The sequence below is a fragment of the Lagenorhynchus albirostris genome, chromosome 7, assembly GCF_949774975.1.
Source record: "Lagenorhynchus albirostris chromosome 7, mLagAlb1.1, whole genome shotgun sequence".
Lineage (NCBI taxonomy): Eukaryota > Metazoa > Chordata > Mammalia > Artiodactyla > Delphinidae > Lagenorhynchus > Lagenorhynchus albirostris.
In genome coordinates this window covers 20,608,817-20,623,797 of record NC_083101.1, presented here as the reverse complement: position 1 = coordinate 20,623,797, position 14,981 = coordinate 20,608,817, and the positions used below count along the sequence as shown (strand labels likewise).

General features: G+C 46.6%; 1 protein-coding gene across 3 annotated transcripts in view; it reads left to right on the top strand.

Annotated features, from left to right (window-relative positions):
- The window catches only part of LOC132523416 (regulator of G-protein signaling 3-like), a 162,185-nt gene that overhangs the window by 23,381 nt on the left and 123,823 nt on the right, over positions 1–14,981 (top strand). For 2 of the 3 annotated variants that reach the window (XM_060154546.1, XM_060154550.1), the window contains exon 1: positions 11,689–11,767. In XM_060154546.1, coding sequence (XP_060010529.1) covers positions 11,689–11,767 — 79 coding nt within the window. Of the gene's footprint in view, positions 1–9,936; positions 10,118–11,688; positions 11,768–14,981 lie in introns of those variants that run through there. The other variant, XM_060154545.1, reaches the window with a different exon arrangement.

Below are 14,981 nucleotides of genomic sequence, written 5' to 3'. Positions count from 1 at the left end.
AAGCAGATTTTTGGTTCGTGTGTCAAAGCAGAGGTGGCCCTGGGCCCTGGCGTTGCAGAGCGATCCAGGAGTCATCATCAGAACAGGTAGCTGAGAGTAAAAGTAGGAGTGGATGAGATCTCAGAGGGGGAGAATATTGAGGAAGGAGGGAGACTGAAGGGCACAACGGGGTAGCATACTCTCACTAGGAGGCAGGAAGAGCCATAAAATAGAGGAATTTTCAGAGAAGTGGGAGGAAAACTAAGGCAAGGGGGATGAGGACTGAGAAGAGGCAAATGATATTCAGAATATGGAAGTCAATGATGACCTCTGAGTGAACAGTTTCAGTAAGGGTGGGAGCAGAAAAAGGCATCCAAGAGTGATTGGTAAGAATCTGGAAGCAAAAGGAATACATGCCACTGCTCTCAGTTACAGTTCCAGTAAAACCAACCTAGATATATTCCCTAGTTCCCAAGGAAATTCTCTTGGAGAATGTTTGGGATCTCTAGATGCCATGACCTCTGTCCCTGTATGATCTGCTACTGTCCCCTGGAAGACAGTTCATCATCACCTTACATTGATCCAGAAAAAGGCTTTGGTCTACATAAGCTTTATATTCAAGCTTGAGTGTCATCCATCGGAGCCACAGATCTCAGCTGTGGTTGTTGCATTTTATACTAAATATATCCATATTATTTTCTTCCATAAGTAGAATCCACATTCCCACCTGACTGCAAAAGCTAAGTTGCTAATAGCTTCCCTGGAGTTTGCTTCTTGCAGTTACCTCATCAGAATTTAGACAAGGCAACATGTAACAATTTATTCCAGGATGCAGGGAGCTCTGGGTGTTTTTTTAAATTTAATTTTATTTTATTTTTGGCTGCATTGGGTCTTCATTGCTGTGTGCAGGCTTTCTCTCGTTGCGTCGAGCGGGGCTACTCTTCGTTGCGGTGCGCGGGCTTCTCATTGCCGTGGCCTCTCGTTGTGGAGCACAGGCTCTAGGAGCGTGGGCTCAGTAGTTGTGGCATGCGGGCTCTAGAGTGCAGACTCAGTAGTTGTGGTGCATGGGCCCAGTTGCTCCGCGGCATATGGGATCTTCCTGGACCAGGGCTCGAACCCTTGTCCCCTGCATTGGCAGGTGGATTCTTAACCACTGTGCTACCAGGGAAGCCCTCTGGGTGTTTTTTTTAGTTTTAATCATTTATTATCCTAGTTATAGTGTTCCTTTATTTTTTTAATTTTTAAAAAATTCTTTATTTTTTGCAGCATAAGAACAGTAACGGTTTTGATTCACTTTATTTACTTTTTTAAACATCTTTGTTGGAGTATAATTGCTTTACAATGGTGTGTTAGTTTCTGCTGTATAACAAATTGAATCAACTGTACATATACCCCCATATCTCCTCCCTCCCACCCTCCCTATCCCACCGCTCTAGGTGGACACAAAGCACCGAGCTGATCTCCCTGTGCTATGTGGCTGCTTCCCACTAGCTATCTGTTCTACATTTGGTAGTGTATATATGTCAATGCCACTCTCTCGCTTCGTCCCAGCTTACCCTTCCCCTCCCCGTGTCCTCAAGTCCATTCTCTATGTCTGTGTCTTTATTCCTGTCCTGCCCCAGGTTCTTCAGAACCTTTTTTTTTTTTTTTAGATTCCATATATATGTGTTAGCATACGGTATTTGTTTTTCTCTTTCTGACTTACTTCACTCTCTATGACAGTCTCTAGGTCCATCTATAGTGTTCTTTTAAAGAGAATTAAATAATAGGAAAAAACCCTCTTTTATATGTGCCGATATAGTTACCATTTCTGGTGTTTTCTTCATTCTTTTTGTAGATCAAGCTTTCCATATGACATTGTTTTCCTCCTGCCTGAAAGACTGTAGCACCTCTTGTAGTGCAGGTTTGTCGATGATGAATTCAATCAGCTTTTGTAAGTCTGAGAAAATCTTTATTTTCGCCTTCATTTTTAAAAGATGTTTTTGCTGGGTATAGAATTCTAGGTTGACAGTTTTTTTCTTTAAAGTTGTTGCTTCACTGTCTTCAGGTACATACTTCGGGTAAGTCCAATGTCATTCTTTTCTTTGTTTCTCTGTATATAATGTGGTTTTTTGCTGCTTTCAAGATTTTTCTCTTTGTCACTGGTTACTTAGAAAGCTTTTGATCTTTTTGGGTCTTGCTTTTAGGGTTTTTTAGATGAGAACAGAGCATCATTTAGTCTAGGGCTAATTATTCCTCACAACTGGGGTAAAACCCTGCTGAGTACCTACCCAATGCCCCATGAATTAGAAGGTCTTTCCACTCTGGCTGATGAGAATAAGAGCTGTGAGAGCCTGGGAAAGATTATTCCCACTAGTTCTTTTTGGTGGTTCCTTCCCCAGCCTCAAGGTACTTTCCTAACACCTATGAGCTCATTAGCACTTAGTTGAAGATTTGAAGGGAGACCCTCTGCAGATCTTTGAAGCTCTCTGTAGAGCTCTTTCCTGTCTGATGCTCTATCCTGTGAACTCTAGCTGCCTTGAGGACTTGGAGTTGGTCTCTCCAGGCAAGGAGCTGCAGCAGTCGTACGGCTCACCTTGCTGGTTTTGTTTCCCAGGGATCACCGCCCTTTGTTGCTTGATGTCCAGTATCTTGAAAACTGTTGATTCATATATTTTGTCCAGTCTTTTAGTTGTTTCAGGTGAGAGGGAAAATCCAGTCCCTGGATTGGTCCAGTCCCAAGATGTTACTCCATCTTGGCAGGAGGCAGAAGTTTATATTGTTCTTTTTTTTTTTTTTTTTTTTTTTTTTGATACGCGGGCCTCTCACTGTTGTGGCCTCTCCCATTGTGGAGCACAGGCTCCGGACGCGCAGGCTCAGCGGCCATGGCTAACGGGCCTAGCCGCTCCGCGGCATGTGGGATCTTCCCGGACCAGGGCACGAACCCGTGTCCCCTGCATCGGCAGGCGGACTCTCAACCACTGCGCCACCAGGGAAGCCCCTATATTGTTTTTTAAGTTTGGAAAACTTTTTGAGGGCCTCTGGAGCCCTTGACTATGCCAAGCCAAGCTGCTTGTTATCAGGTCAGGAAAACGGGTGCTTATTGAAGAGGCTAAAAGGGCTTCCAACATAACTACAAGGAAACTGAGCCATTCTAGAAGAGACAGGTGACTCTGCTTTTCTGTCAAGTCTTTGGCCCTTATCATTGGACTCAACTAACTATTTCACGTTCCTCTGGCAGTGAAGGTTTTGTTCTCTTCTATTTTGAAACAATATCTCTCAGCTTACTTAAAATCTTGAGTTTTTTTTTTTTTCTTGGTTCCCACTTAGACGCTATTTGTGTATTTAGGTCACCAAAGGCTTCTATAGCTGAGGCAAATTGAAATTTCTCAGTGGTATTTACAGCAACCAGCACCTGCTCCTGTAGAGAACCACTAACCCAAGATACTGTGTTTTACCTTGAAGATTAATTGCAGACATACTTTTAAAAGGCAAATCCTTCATTTCAAGGGTGAAAAAAATACCACTTAACAAAACATTCCAGCTGGTTAAATTTAGGACAAGAAAAAACCCTGACCCAAGAATATTCTCTGGCTTTGAGCCCAGGGTATTTTTCCTTTTGGAGTGAATTTGGTACAGTTTCATTCATGTGGAGCTGTTGCCTCCCAGCATTTTATTCTGGGATGGAAGGTCAATAATGATTGTCTTGTTGCTAAATCCAATGGACACTTCTCAGTCATTAACCTGCTTGACCTCTCGACAGTGTTTGAGATTGTTGACTATTGTCTCTTTCTTAATACATTGCCTGGCTTTCCTTCTCCCTTTGTAGCCTTTCTTCCTCTACCTGTCTTTTCTGTTGGTATTCTTCTTGGTTCTTTCCTGAGCCGCCTTCTCACATTAAACATTCTATTTGGTATCTTTTATCCATGCCATGGCTTCACTGGGAATTCCTAAATCTATATTTTAGCCTAAGTATTTTTTCCTGTACTTATGTCCAGTGTATTCAACAGTTCACTTGACATATTCAGTTGGACAGCAAGTAAGTAACTCAACCTTAGCAGGCTCAGAGGTGAGCTCATCAAGTCTCCCCTCAGTCCAGCCCTTCCTCTCATGTTCTCCATCTCTGTAAATGTCACTTCTGAATAGCTAATTTCTCAAGCCAGGATTTCTTGCCTTTTACCTTCCAATCAACCACCAAGTCCTGTTGATTCTACCTTTTTCCATCCCTACTGCTACTACACTAGTTTTTTTTTTAACCTGGGCCACTGGTAAAAACTTCACCTAACAGCACTTTTGGATTCCAACCCTCATGCCACCCCTCCACCTTCCCAATCCATTTTTAAAAAAAATTTATTTATTTATTATTTATTTTTGGCTGTGTTCGGTCTTCGTTGCTGCACGCGGGCTTTCTCTAGTTGTGGCGAGCGGGGGCTACTCTTCGTTGTGGTGTGCGGGCTTCTTATCGCGGTGACTTCTTTTGTTTTGGAGCGTGGGTTCTAGGTGCTCAGGCTTCAGTAGTTGTGGCATGCGGGCTCTGTAGTTGTGGCACTCAGGCTCAGTAGTTGTGGCTCGCGAGCTCTAGAGCACAGGCTCAGTAGTTGAGGCGCACGGGCTTAGTTGCTCCGTGGCATGTGGGATCTTCCCAGACCAGGGCTCGAACCCGTGTCCCTTGCACTGGCAGCTGGATTCCTTTGTTTTTTTTTTTAAAGATACAAAAGATGTCTTTTATTTCTTCAATAAAGCCCTCCAGGGTTCCCTGGTGGCGCAATGGTTAAGAATCCGCCTGCTGGGGCTTCCCTGGTGGCACAGTGGTTGAGAGTCCGCCTGCCGATGCAGGGGACATGGGTTCATGCCCCGGTCCGGGAAGATCCCACATGCCGTGGAGCGGCTGGGCCCGTGAGCTGTGTCCGGGAAGATCCCACGTGCTGCGGAGCAACTAAGCCTGTATGCCACAACTACTGAGCCTGTGCTCTAGAGCCTGCAAGCCACTACTACTGAAGCCCATGGGCCTAGAGCCCGTGCTTCACAATAAAAGAAGCCACTGCAGTGAGAAGCCCGAACATCGGTATGAAGAGCAGCCCCTGCTCAACGCAACTAGAGAAAGCCTGCACGCAGCAATGAAGACCCAACACAGCCATAAATAAATAAATAAATAAATAAATAAATAAATAAATAAAGCCCTCCAAAATTTACTCTCCCATCTTGTAAGGCCCACATTTTCTCCAAGGACCAAACCCACAGCCTTTGGCATTGCCTAATTTACTTTACCAAGGAATTAAAACCATGAACCAAAGCTTGCTGCTTAACCCTTTCACTGCTGACCTTCCCCATATCCGGGGCGGGGAGGGGGCGTCGGGGGTGTGTGTGTGTGTGACAATGAAATGCAAAGAGGAGAGGCCAGACACACAGGATGTACTCATGAGATGCGGGAGCACCAGCGTTAATGGAAATAAAGCCAGCTTTGGATAGGGGGCTCAGAAAGTTAGTCCCGGATGTACTGGGACACGATGGGTCCCCTCCTCACACTACATCTCTGGGCTTTCCTCTCCTCTGCTGCAGGTATCAAACCAAGCACTGTTCTTCCAAGATGCCCTGCCGGCCCAGGGGTCCAGGAGGCCATAGGTCTGGCCTCTGTGACATTCTGAATGCCTCCTAAGAACAGCAGTTTGACGACATAAATTATCCAGTGGCGTGGAGTCAGGCTCAGGCTGTATACCTCCACACTGCTCTTTATGGATCCCGCCCCGTGAGCTTCCCGATTCCCCCCGACCCCCCCACCCCCCTTCCTGCCACATTTGGAGCTAAAGACACCAGCATTTGTTATGACTTCTGCATAACGCAGTCATGGAAGCGGCCCCTTCAGGGTCTCTGGCTGCCCACTTCCTCTTGATCCTCCCCCACCCCTACAAAGTCCAGTCAACGCAGAAGAGATCATGCCTAGAGTTAAAAAGTGCAGTGTTTCTAAAGGGAAGAGAAACGTCACATAGAAAGTATTACAAAAAAGGATTAACTTTGTCAGCTGTCCACACACTATTAAGACCACATGCTTTATACAGCGGCAATGCAGTCAAGCCACTTCTTCACTCAGCAGGCAGAGCTGGGAACAGGCCTCTCCGGCTCAGGAGGAGGCAGCTGAGGAAGACGGGGAGGCGCTAGGAGCTCTGCTGCTTCTGAAGTCTCCACTCCGAGGCAGCAGGGCGGGAGGATTCTTAACCACTGCGCCACAAAGGAAGTCCCCCCAATCCATTTTTTAATACTCTAGCCAGAGTGATCTTTCTAAAACACAAAACCTTTTGGGATAGCTCAAAATCTTTCAACGACTGCCCTACATTTAGGATAAAGCCCAAGCTCCTTTTAATAATATGTGAAGCCCTGTATGATGTTTACCTTCTTGCATATTCCTCCCTCCCTGCCATGTGTCCCATTGTTCCATTCCTCAAATGTATAAGCTTCTCTCATCATCTGGCCTTTGCATGTTTTGTTCTTTTTGCCTATAACCCCCTTCCTTCACCTCATTGGCTTGGCTAAATCATCCTTCAGGTCACTTTCTTTGAGAAGTCTTCTCTGACTTCCATTCTCATCTTGGTTGGCCCAGATCCCCAGGCTAAGTGAGATACTGATCTGTGTTTCTGCAGGTTGCCATGTTTCCTCCATTGTAACACTCATCCCGTCTTCCACCAGATTGTAAGCTCCGTCTTGTTCACTTCTGTATGCTCAGCGTTCAGTGTAAGGCTCAGCACAGCATGGGTGCTTAGCTTAGTAAACATCTGTTGAATTGAATTTTAATGTGTTAGAAGCCATGGAGGTCTTAGTACTACTAGTTGAAGATTAGTGTGAAAGATGACATTCTATAGTGGTTCTTTGGCTGGATTCTTATTTCTCCACTGTTTATTTACTACCTTAGCAACCTGATTCATTTAACAACTCTGAAAAATTTAGTTGTCTCGTCTGTAAATACAAATGCTTGAACTTCCTGAAGGCAAATGGTGGGATGATTTTTTTCTTTTTCTGGTTGCTAGTATTTTATGTATTAGTCAATTACATTTCCTCTCTTGTGCAATGATTATTCATGTTCTTTGATACATTTATTTTTTCTTACTGATTTGTAAGACTTCTTTGTACATATATACATATTTGCCATATATTTTGTAAATATTTTGCATTCATTTTTTAATTTAAAAATTAAAAAATTTTTATGGCCATAGAAATACCATTTTTTTTAATTAAAAAAATTTTTTTTTCAACCATTAAAAGCTGTAAAATCCACTCTTAGCTTACTTGCTGTACAAAAGTAGGTGGCTGGCCAGATTGGCCTGTAGGCAGCGTTGCCAACCCCTGCACTAGTATGTTCATTAAATCTGAGCTGTCTTTGCATTCCTGGAATATATACCATTTGAATGTATCATGAATATACTGCTGGATTTGATTTGCTAATATTTAGGAGGTTTGTGTCTATATTCATAAATCAGATTGGTCTAGCAGAGATTTCAAACTAGTTATAGGGCAGAGATATATTTTATTTGGCCTACATAATGTTTTTCAAAAATTTGAATGAATAGTCAATATTAAAAAATTGGGAGATGTCATATTAAAACTTAGACATTTCTAGCTTTTCTTTTAAAAAAGGAATGGGGCAAAACTGGGGGAATGTGGGCCTAGTTTTTGTCACATTTTTAATAGGTCTTCTTTTATCTATGTTTTCTATTTCATTAACTTCTACTCTTATTTTTATCTTTTTTTTTTTTTTTTTTTTTGTGGTACGCGGGCCTCTCACTGTTGTGGCCCCTCCCGCTGCGGAGCACAGGCTCCGGGCGCGCAGGCCCAGCGGCCATGGCTCACGGGCCCAGCCGCTCCGCGGTATGTGGGATCTTCCCGGACCGGGGCACGAACCCGTGTCCCCTGCATCGGCAGGCAGACTCTCAACCACTGCGCCACCATGGAAGCCCCTTATTTTTATCTTTGACCTTTGGTCTATAGTTTTCTGTTGCTAACCTTATCTGGTTTTTGTCTTTGCCTAGCCTTGTGTCCAGTACTGACAAATCTTCCAGTTTTTTTTTTTTTCTAGTTCTGAAACAGTTTTAAATTACATAGGCATTATCTGTTTCTTGAAGGTCTAATAGAATTGGCCTCTAAAACTGAGTCTTCTGTAATTTTGTCAGATAGATTTTTTATTTCCTTTTGTATTTTGTCTATGGTTAGTGATCTATTAAAAATTTCAAACTCTTGTATCAATTTTAATAATTAATACTTTCTAGAAAAGCACCAATTTCCCCCCAGATTTTCAAATTTATAAATAAAGTTGCAGTGGTTTTCTCTCATAATTTAAAGAATTACCTTTGTATCTTGGCTATCTTTCTCTTTCCTAAACTTGTTTATTTATAGTTTTCTTTGTTTTGCCAGAGTTCTGTTTTATTGGTCTTTTCAAAGAACCAGGCTATGGTTTTATTGTTGAAGTCTGTTTTTTAAAAATAAATTTCAACTTTAGCCTTATTATTTCCTTTTAAAATTTTCATCTCAATTAGCTGTTCCATTTCTCTTTGAAATGACTTCAGTTTAAAGAATTTTGAACATTGTCCTGTTTTCTAAGTAAAATCATATTTCCCCTGAACTTTCTATTCTGTTCCATTGATCTGTTTATCTTCTTTCTACATTATTATAAGACTGTTTAACATCTGGTAGTCCTAGTCGCCTTTATTATTTTTCAAAATTGTTTTGGATATTGCGCCAGATGATATCTTAAAGGCATGAAGGTTCTTTGATAGCTAATGTGAAAATGCACCCAAATAAACCTCTTTAGTCCCTTGCCTCCAAACACAAGTAGTCCTTATTCTTCTTGAAACAGAGTCAGTCTTAAAAAATATAATCAATCAATCTTTGTATGTGGATGTGCTGTATGTATATAGTGCATTTAAGTGGTTTTTTTTTTGGGGTGTGTGTATGTCTGTGTGTGTGTGTCTGTGTGCTTGTGTATGTGCATAGGATGCATGAAAATCTGTGGGGTGTGATTGTATATATGTGTGAGGTGTGTATGTGGTATGTTTATTTGTGTGTGGGCTGTATGTATATGGTATGTTTGTGTATCTGGTGTATTCGTGAATGTATGTGGGAAGTGTTATGGTATGTGTGGGTGTGTGTGCAGAGTGTGTGTAGTGTTAATATTGTATGTGTAGTTTGTTTATGTATGTGTGGAGTGTGTGTGAGTGTTAGAGGGATACTGAGGCCCGTGACCAGGGGAGCTAGAGTGTTCAGGGCATGTCAGAAAGCCAGGCGTGGTCCTCAAACTCCCTTGTCTTTTTGGAGAAAGCAGGGCCATAAACCTCAACCCTTTCTGGATGTCTGCTGTAAACAGTAGTGTGGGTTAATGGGGCCAGTGTCTCCTGCAGTGCCACTGCCCAGGCTCCCGCTCACTTCTGTCCTCCCCCTCCTGAGAAAAGAGTGACCTGCCCCTTTAAGAGCAGGAAGCTTCTAGTGCTCTACTAAGTAAAGGGGCCTTAATGTTGGTGGTGAGGGCGGTGGAGGTGGTGCCACCATTGGAGTCAGATCACTATCAGAGTGGCACTGGGGTCCCCAACTGATGGGGCAGGAGGAGTCAGGAGGGAACCTGCAAGGCAGCAGGACCTTTGTCCCGAGTAGGGGTGAAGTGCCAAGTGCGGGCCTCAGTCTTTTCTGCCCCAGGCCACATACAGATAATGCAAGTCTACCCAGCTCCCCTGCTGGCTTCTACCCTCCTGAATGTGTATCTGCCGGTTGCTCACAGCTTCCTGAGTCCAAGGCGGTCTCCCTTAGTGCAGGTGCTACAGTGGTCCCTGAGCTGTGAAGGGACCACTGTCACCTTGGGCACATCACTTTTCCCTTTGTGGGCCTCCCTTTGCTCAGACTCCTGAACATCATCCTTTCTAATTCCTACTGGGGTGGACCCCCCTTTCAGGGGGCATCCTCAGGCCATGCCTAACTCATGCTCCCATCTTGGTCCCGCAGGTCTACAGCACTTCCAGCCTCCGTGTCCTGTCTGAATCCTGTGGCTTGAGCCTGAGGTTGCCTGTTTTCCTTGGCTGGATGGAGTGGCAGAGCCGGGATACTTCCCTGCCCAGAAAGGATGCCTGGACTCAGACTTCCCCAGCCAGGAGAAGGATCAGGCCCGCTCAAGTCCAGGGTGCAGGTAAGTCTGTCTGTCACTGGGCTGGGGCCAAGGGAGCAGGCTTGCCCCTGCTAAGGGCAGTGCTCAAGGAGTTGGGGCGGGGGAAGTGCAGAGCAGGGCTTCACAATGCGCCAGGATTTGAACAACCCACTGCCCTTTATGTGACTCATTTGCACTTGACCACTACTTTGTTGATTTCTGGGCTCCTTTTCCGGGTTCTGTTCCCCTCTGGTGGCCAGCTGGCCCTGTGGCATTTAGTTTCCTTACCTGCCTCAGGAAGGCAGGTCTGCTCCCTCCACCTGCCATTGGCCATGGGGCAGGAGTGGAGGCCAAGGAAGAACAGGAGGAGGATGGCCTTTGGGGCAGACCAGGCCTGGGTCCAAATTCCAGCCCTGCCCACCTTGGAAAAGTCACCTGCCCTCTCTGTGTGAGATTTACCAGGTTTATCCCTGGTAAATTGGGGCTAATACTTCTTAGGGTTACTGTGAAGATTAAATGAGAAGATGTGTGTAAATTGCCCAGCTCAGCCACTGGCACCTGGTACTCCATACATATAACTTTTCTCCCCACTTCCTTTCTTGCATCCCCCAACCTTGTCTTGAGTGGATCACTGAGCCACAGATATCCATTTGGCAACTGCCTACACTTCCCGTTTTTAGATTTACATAAGACCAGCAGCTTTCCCCGGCAGCAACAGAGAGTTGCAGAGCAGATGTCTTTGAAACTGCTCCCAGGAGGCATCCTATGAATGTTTGCCGACAAAGCAGCGCAGGGGCTGACCTTCCTTCCAGCTCTGCTTCCTCGCAACGAGCTCTGGAGATTGAAAGTGCCTGCCCCCTCCACATACTATACTGTGCATTTCTGTCCCTCAGGAGCTGGGGGCCTGTGTTCCTGTCTCATGGCACCAGGCTGTCCATGGGGGGCCATGAGGGGAGGAAGCTGCTCTGGTCTGGACCTGTGCCAGGCTGCTCTCATCCAAGAGAGGGCTCAAGAGAGAGATGGGCCAGGGTCAGGGAAGGGCCCTGCAGCGGGTGGGGGGTGCAGGTCCAAGGGTGGAGAACGTTTTCCCAAACCCCACCGCTTTGGGCCAGGAGGGTGCTCCCCTGCCCTTGCTTGGGTCTGGTGAGTACAGGTCTGAGCTTCAAAGCGTGTTGCAAACCTAGCTAACTGCTGGCCTGGGGCAGCTGGGCGAGCAGGCCAAGCCCGCCGAGTGGGCGCGCCAGGAGCCGCGGGCCTGGTATGAGGCTGGCACCTGCAGCCCAGAGCGGCCCCCGAGCCCGGAGCCTCGGTGGGGCCGCCCATCCTGCCGGCTCCACGGGGAGGACCGCCGTCCCGGCAGCAGATGGGCCGCGGGCGCCTCCTCCCCTCGGCCGGTGGCGGCTCGGTCAGGTGGAAATCTCCGCATTCAAACCGGCGCGGGCCAATCAGGGCCTGGCGCGCCCGCAGGTTCAAACGCGCGCTGAAGCCGGCCTCCCGCGCCCGCCGCCGAGACACTGGCGCGGGGGCGGTGAACCTGCTGCCTCGGTTACTGGGAGCAACACAGACGCCTCGAGTTACAGGCACCCCTGCCCGGCGGGAGCGGGGCCATTGCCATGGAGCGCTCCCTGCACCGCGTCTCCCTCGGGAGCCGGCGCGCCCACCCGGGCTTGTCCTTCTACCTCACCACTTTTGGTAAGTGCCCGCGGCGGCTGCCGCCAGGGACTGCTTCACCCTGCCCGCAGCGCCCAGAGAGGGCAGCCCCCTCGTGGTGGCAGGTGAGGCAGGGAGCAGCTATCCTTCTGTTTGGGGACATCTGCCTCCCGTGGTCGCGCAGGAGGGGCTCAGGGCACAGGCTCAGGCAGCTCAGGCCGCTCAAGCCGCTGGGCCCCACCTGCTGCCCGGCCACTGGTGCCGAGGGCAGTTGGTTGTGCCTCACTTGGCTGGAACAGTCGTGCCCCAGTTAATCTTTCAGGGATGGGGTTTGCCACCACTGAGCTTCCCATTAACAAGCAGCTCAGGGTTAAGTCAAGGTCTTGTTACTACATCTCCAGACCTCCTCAGTCCTCTTCCCTTTGGCTCAGGGACAGGACAGGTGCTGGGTCAGCCCCAATGGCCTTGGCTTCCTGTGGGCTCACCTTGGAGCGGCTGCAGCGCCACGGCTCTGGTGGATGCCTGACCTGCAGCAGAGATGGGAGAATTCTCCCCTCCAGGAGCTACTGCGCTCTCAGCAGGGTCCCAGGGCTGCCCTGGGGGCTTGAGGCAGAAAGAATTGGGCAGTAGGCTCCTGCTTCCAAACCCCTGGATAGCAGGAGTGGGTTCCCCCAAATAACAGCTGGACAGCAGCTGCCCCAATGGTCTGGGCAAACCTGGCCTTCCAAGTCCCCACAGTAAGATAAATAGCCGTGTCCTAGGATACAGCTCTTCCTAGCCCTTGTTTCCTCACTGGTTCTGCAACTCTCTGTGGGCAGGGAGTTATGTCTCCTCTCTGAAGACTTGAGATCCCGAGAGGAAGGTCTCCCAGTGAGCCAGCTGCAGAGTTGGTACCTGAGCTCAAGCCTTCTGAGATGACGTGTACAGCACATTAAAAAAAACTTTTATACAATTTTCCTCATGAAAGTTGGGGCAGTTACTGCAACATAAGTGGACTTTGCCCACATTTCAAAGACAGAGCACCTAAGGAGTTGTGCCCTCCTTGGGGTTCCGGCTCTCCTACTCTCGGGCTTACCTCTATCAGCACGCTTGGCTCTTCACAACCTGCCTTCTTCTCTAGGGGCAGAGGTAGTAACGGAAAAGCAGTGGCTTGGCCCCTAGAAATGGCCTGTGGTCTGGCATCCTGGAATTCACGGGTCCAGTTGGTAGAGGGTAACAAGAGTAATTAACTCAACACCGTTTGTTGCATGTTTATCACGTGCCATGCCGTGTGCCAGGTGCTTTCCCTGCATCATCTCATTTAATCCTCCCAACCAGTGGAGGCAATCCTGTTATCCCCACGAGGATGTGGCATTCTACCAGATAGGAGAGGTTCCCGGGATGCTCTGAGCTGGTGGTACTGGAGTGGTCAGGAAAGAGTGGCGGAGAGCTGTGAGGCCTTGTTACCTTAGCCGTGTCCTGATTAAAAAGTAAAAAACGTTTCACTGTTTTTTCTCCTTATTATCACGGTAAGATGTATTCATTGTTGAAAACTTAGTGAAAAGAAGAAAGTGAAAATCACCTGTAATCTGACTCCCCAGAGGAGGCCATTGTTAACATGGTTTATATCCTTCCAGACTTATTTCTCTCTCTCTGTGTGTGTGTGTGTATTTGTGTGTGCCTAATTTTAACAAAATTGAGATTCTGCTGTATATACAGCTTTGTAACCCGTTTCTTTTCCTTACTGGTATGATGTGACTATTTCCTTGTATCAGCCCATATTCTTGTACTGAGTTAATCTCCCTGCCAGATCTGGGAAGTTGGGGAGGGTCCAACCCAGCAGGGAGTAGATGACCTGCCCAGCCACGGCCACAGGGCTGTGTTGGGTGGGTATCAGGGTGTGATGTGACCTGAGTGTGCACCGGGCAGGAACCTGGTGGGGTGGGGAGCCTCCCACTCCACGTATGCGGCCTCCTCTCAAATCTCTCCGTGGACTGACACTGGAAGAGTTCTCTCCTGCTTCCTTCATTAGCTGTGTTTCCTTGACAAATGCCGTCCCTCTTCCAGGCTGCTGATTTCTTTGTACACTGAGTGATCTTTGCTTGTCTGCTTGGGAATGAAGAGTTTTACCAGTGGTTTTCAAACGTGGCTAGTTATCAGAAGCACCTGGAGATCCCAGAGATCCTGATTTAATAGGTCTGGGGTACAGTCAAAGAATCTGTAATTTTAAGAAGCCACAGAAGTATTTTGTTGATGAGCCAGGTTTGGAAGCTATGGATTCAGAGTCAGTTGGCTATCAACTATTCAGTTTTTGGCTATCAACTATTCAGTTTGATAGCCAACTTGGACTCCCTTAAAATGAAGGTCTTTGCTAAGTTTTCCTCAGTTCACTGGCTTTTCCCCAGCATGGCAGGTAGCCCCTGGCCTGCAGCAGTGGGCTTTGCCCTGGTGGAACCAGAGGAAGCTGCTGCTTAACTGGTAGTTCCCTGAGCACAAATAGGTAAAGGGAGCTAAATTTCCAGCATCTCTGGAACTAAAAAGAAACAAAATTGTTTTGACCAGAATTTTTTTCAGGGAGAATACTGTATGGAATATGTCGTGATTTATGTATTTGTGTGTGTGTGTGTGTGTGTGTGTTTGTGTGCATGAGTACAGCTCCTTGTCCCCCAATAAGGGGCACCTTCAAGTAACGTTAGTTGGCCATACATCATGTTGCCTTCTAAGGAGATGGCCTGGCTTCAAGGGAGGGGGGTAAGTAAACTAGAGCTCGAACCCAGCTACTCCAGAGGGATTTTATATTTATGAGAAATGGTATAATTTGAAGAAGCCATTACAGGTGCACATAAGTTTTTTTTCCTTCAGGATTATATATTTTAATTTTATTAGTATATTTGTTAACTTAAAAAATAGCTTTTTTGAGATATAATTCACATACATACAATTCACTCATTTAAAGTATACAATTAAATGGTTTTCAGTACATTCACAGAGTTGTGTAACCATTACCACAGTCAATTTTAGACCATTTTTATCACTTCAAAAAGAAACGCTATACCCTTTAGTTTATTACCCCCAATTCCCAATCCCCTCTGTCCCCCAACTCTAAGCAATCACTAATTTACTTTCTGTCGTTACATACTTGCTTATTCTGGACATTTCATACAAATGGAATCCTATAATAGGTGGCCTTTTGTGACTGGCTTCTTTCAGTTAGCATAGTGTTTACAAAGTTCATCCATGTTGTAGCATATATCAGTATTTCATTCAGTTTTACAGC